We start from the raw sequence: 2627 nt of genomic DNA, 5'->3' as shown, positions 1-2627 counted from the left end.
GCTGGACTGGGCATGGAGCTCTGTGGAAAGTGCTGGAGCCCTGTACTGAGAGGAAAGAGCCTGCAGAAGCGTGGCCCTCGTGGCTCATCCTACCTCCCTCCTTTCCACAGTTCATCTGCTGATCAAGAGAGACATGGGAGATGTAGGGGAGTAGGGGCATGGGACACCTTCACCAGCACCTTATCCATTCATTCCTTCATTCAACAAGCATTCATTGAGGGCTATAGAATGACATACAGAATGCTCTGCAATGGAGTTGACTGCAATTACATCAGATGAGGCCCCTGCAGTCCAGAGCCCTGAAAGAGTCCTGATAAGACATTTTTAGACCTCAAGGTCTCAACAATCACATACCTTCTCCCAAGCAGCTAGGGGATGTTATAATCTACCAAAACAAGAGTGGAAACCAAGGACGAGCAGGACCTGAGGAGAGAGGAAGGGTCTCTGCCTCCAGGCAGGGGCAAGGGTTTTGGCTACTCTTCAGTTCACTCTGGGCTATGTAGAGCTGAGCCTTCCCTGTACTCCAGAAGTTTTCCCAGAAAAGGAACACAGCACAGGTCTCTACACTGTGGGGTGGAGTGGTTACTCCACCCCATCCACTGGGTGGGGTGTCTCTGACACTCTAGTGCTGACATTAATCCATGATAAGGGGGGAGGGGTGCCAATTGAGGGAGCCCAGGGATCTCACTGCCTCTGGGACAGACAGGCCCAGCTTGGGGATGAGGCAAGGGTCTGTACTTCACTCTATCCAAACCATAATCCTAACTTGCACTAACCCTGAAGAATGGGAACCCAATCTTTGGAAGGTCCTGTGGTTTGAGAAGGAAGGAACTCAGGGCCAAAGCGGGGACAGTGGGGGTTGAGTGTGCATGTTCTCGTGCACTGCAATGTGTGAACTAGTTCTGAAGGCTTTTCCACACTTAAAGGGGCTTCTTTGCAGTGTGGGTTCTCCACTTGCCTCCTGAGGGGTGAAGGAGGCCCAACAACTTTCTCACATTCCTTATAATCCAAGTGGCCTCTCTCTAGCCAGTTTTCTCACTCAGATCCAGGTTACAGCTCCTCCAGAAAACTTTCCTGCCCCAATTAAATTCTTCCGGTGGCTTCTCTCCAGGTGGAGTTAGCTCCTGACAAGAGGTGACTGATGATGGAAAGCTCATCAACATCCCTGTCAGCGCCCAGGGATACTCCTCTCTGGGAGCATGTTCTCAGCATTTTCAAGATGGGCCTTGTTTAGACAGCTCGAGTTCTTTAAACTGAGTACGTTGCCAGCTGTACAGGGCTTTCTCTTATTGATAATTATCATGGGGCTTGTCTACCAGCAGGCATTTTTCTGATAATTGTTGAGTATGTTGTATTTCACACACTCAATGTCTGGTTCACATTTACGGAAATGTTTACTTGGGAGAACCTTCTACCAAGAATCTTGAGTGACAGTCAGGGTTTGCCCAAATTCATGAGTTATAGATGCTCCCCTTTTAGACACTGCTTTCCTTTGAAGAGATGTCCCTGCCTCAAACATCTCCCTGGTTCCAGAGTTGTATTTCTGATGGAGTTTGGATGTGTTGTCCCCTCCAAAACTCATGTGGAAATTTGATCTCCAATGTGGCAGTGTTGGAAACTGATTGAGTCACGGGGGCGGACCCCTCATAAATGGATTAATGCTCTCCCGGGGGGAGGAGGGGTAGTGAATGAGTTCTCACTCTATTAGTTCCTGCGAGAGCTGATTTTTTAAAGGACCCTAGCACCTCCTCTCTCTCTTGCTTCCTCTCGCCATGTGAGCTGCTTGTACCCGCCAGCTGCTACCACTTTCCACCATGAGTAGAAGCAGCCTGAGGCCCATGCCAGATGCAGCTGTCCCAGAATCATGAGCCAAATAAACCTCTTTCCTTTATAAATTACCCAGTCTCAGGTATTTCTGTTATAGCAACACAAACGGACTAAAACAATTTCCAACTCACATACTGATAGGGAACCCAAGATAATCCCACAAATCTTACCATTTGCATGTCTCTGGATGATGTTTCTTCCAAAATATCTTGCATAGGAGTCAATTCTTTGGGTTTAAGTTGAGATTCCCAGTCTAAAATGAATTGGGAAAAAAATGAACTCCTTTCAGAAATAGTGGTATGAAATTGAAATTATATATATACATATATTTATATATGGGCTTTTCCCTTTAATATTGACTCTAAACTTGGGAAGATACTAAAGGGATGGAAGTATCCGTGAGCAGGGCTGTGTGTAGAACTTAACAGTCATAGGAACAAGGGGGAAATGAGAAGAGATTTCCTAACTAAAGATTCTATGAGGACTGAGATGGATATTTCCAGAAAGAGAGTGTTAGAAAAACTAGTAAAAAGCAACTAGTCAAAGAACACATACAGGAATGTTAAATTTAAAGAGAAATTGGACAACAAGGGTGGGCGGGGATACAGAGAAACTGAAACCCTCATTCACCACTGGTGGGAATGTAAAATGGTTATAGTGGATTGAATTATGTCCCCCCAAAACTCATTGAAGTTTGAATTGTGTCCCCCAAGTTTTACGTATTAGAAACTTAGCCCCCACTATAACTGTTAAGAGGGTGAGAAATCCTATTACGGTAATTGAAAGGTGAAGCCTTGAAG

At 45.8% G+C, this 2627-nt stretch overlaps 1 protein-coding gene across 1 annotated transcript in view; it reads right to left on the bottom strand.

Annotated features, from left to right (window-relative positions):
• The window catches only part of ZNF333 (zinc finger protein 333), a gene marked incomplete at its 5' end in the record, with an annotated part of 32616 nt that overhangs the window by 21663 nt on the left and 8326 nt on the right, over window positions 1–2627 (bottom strand). The window contains one exon of the mRNA XM_008593742.1: window positions 1998–2080. Within this exon, the coding sequence (XP_008591964.1) occupies window positions 1998–2080 (83 nt within the window). The remainder of the gene's footprint in view (window positions 1–1997; window positions 2081–2627) is intronic.

Source organism: Galeopterus variegatus, unplaced genomic scaffold (assembly GCF_000696425.1).
Source record: "Galeopterus variegatus unplaced genomic scaffold, G_variegatus-3.0.2 Scaffold9596, whole genome shotgun sequence".
In the NCBI taxonomy this organism is placed as follows: Eukaryota; Metazoa; Chordata; class Mammalia; order Dermoptera; family Cynocephalidae; genus Galeopterus; species Galeopterus variegatus.
The sequence above is the reverse complement of the archived record's forward strand: the minus strand, read 5'-3'. Positions and strand labels throughout refer to the sequence as shown.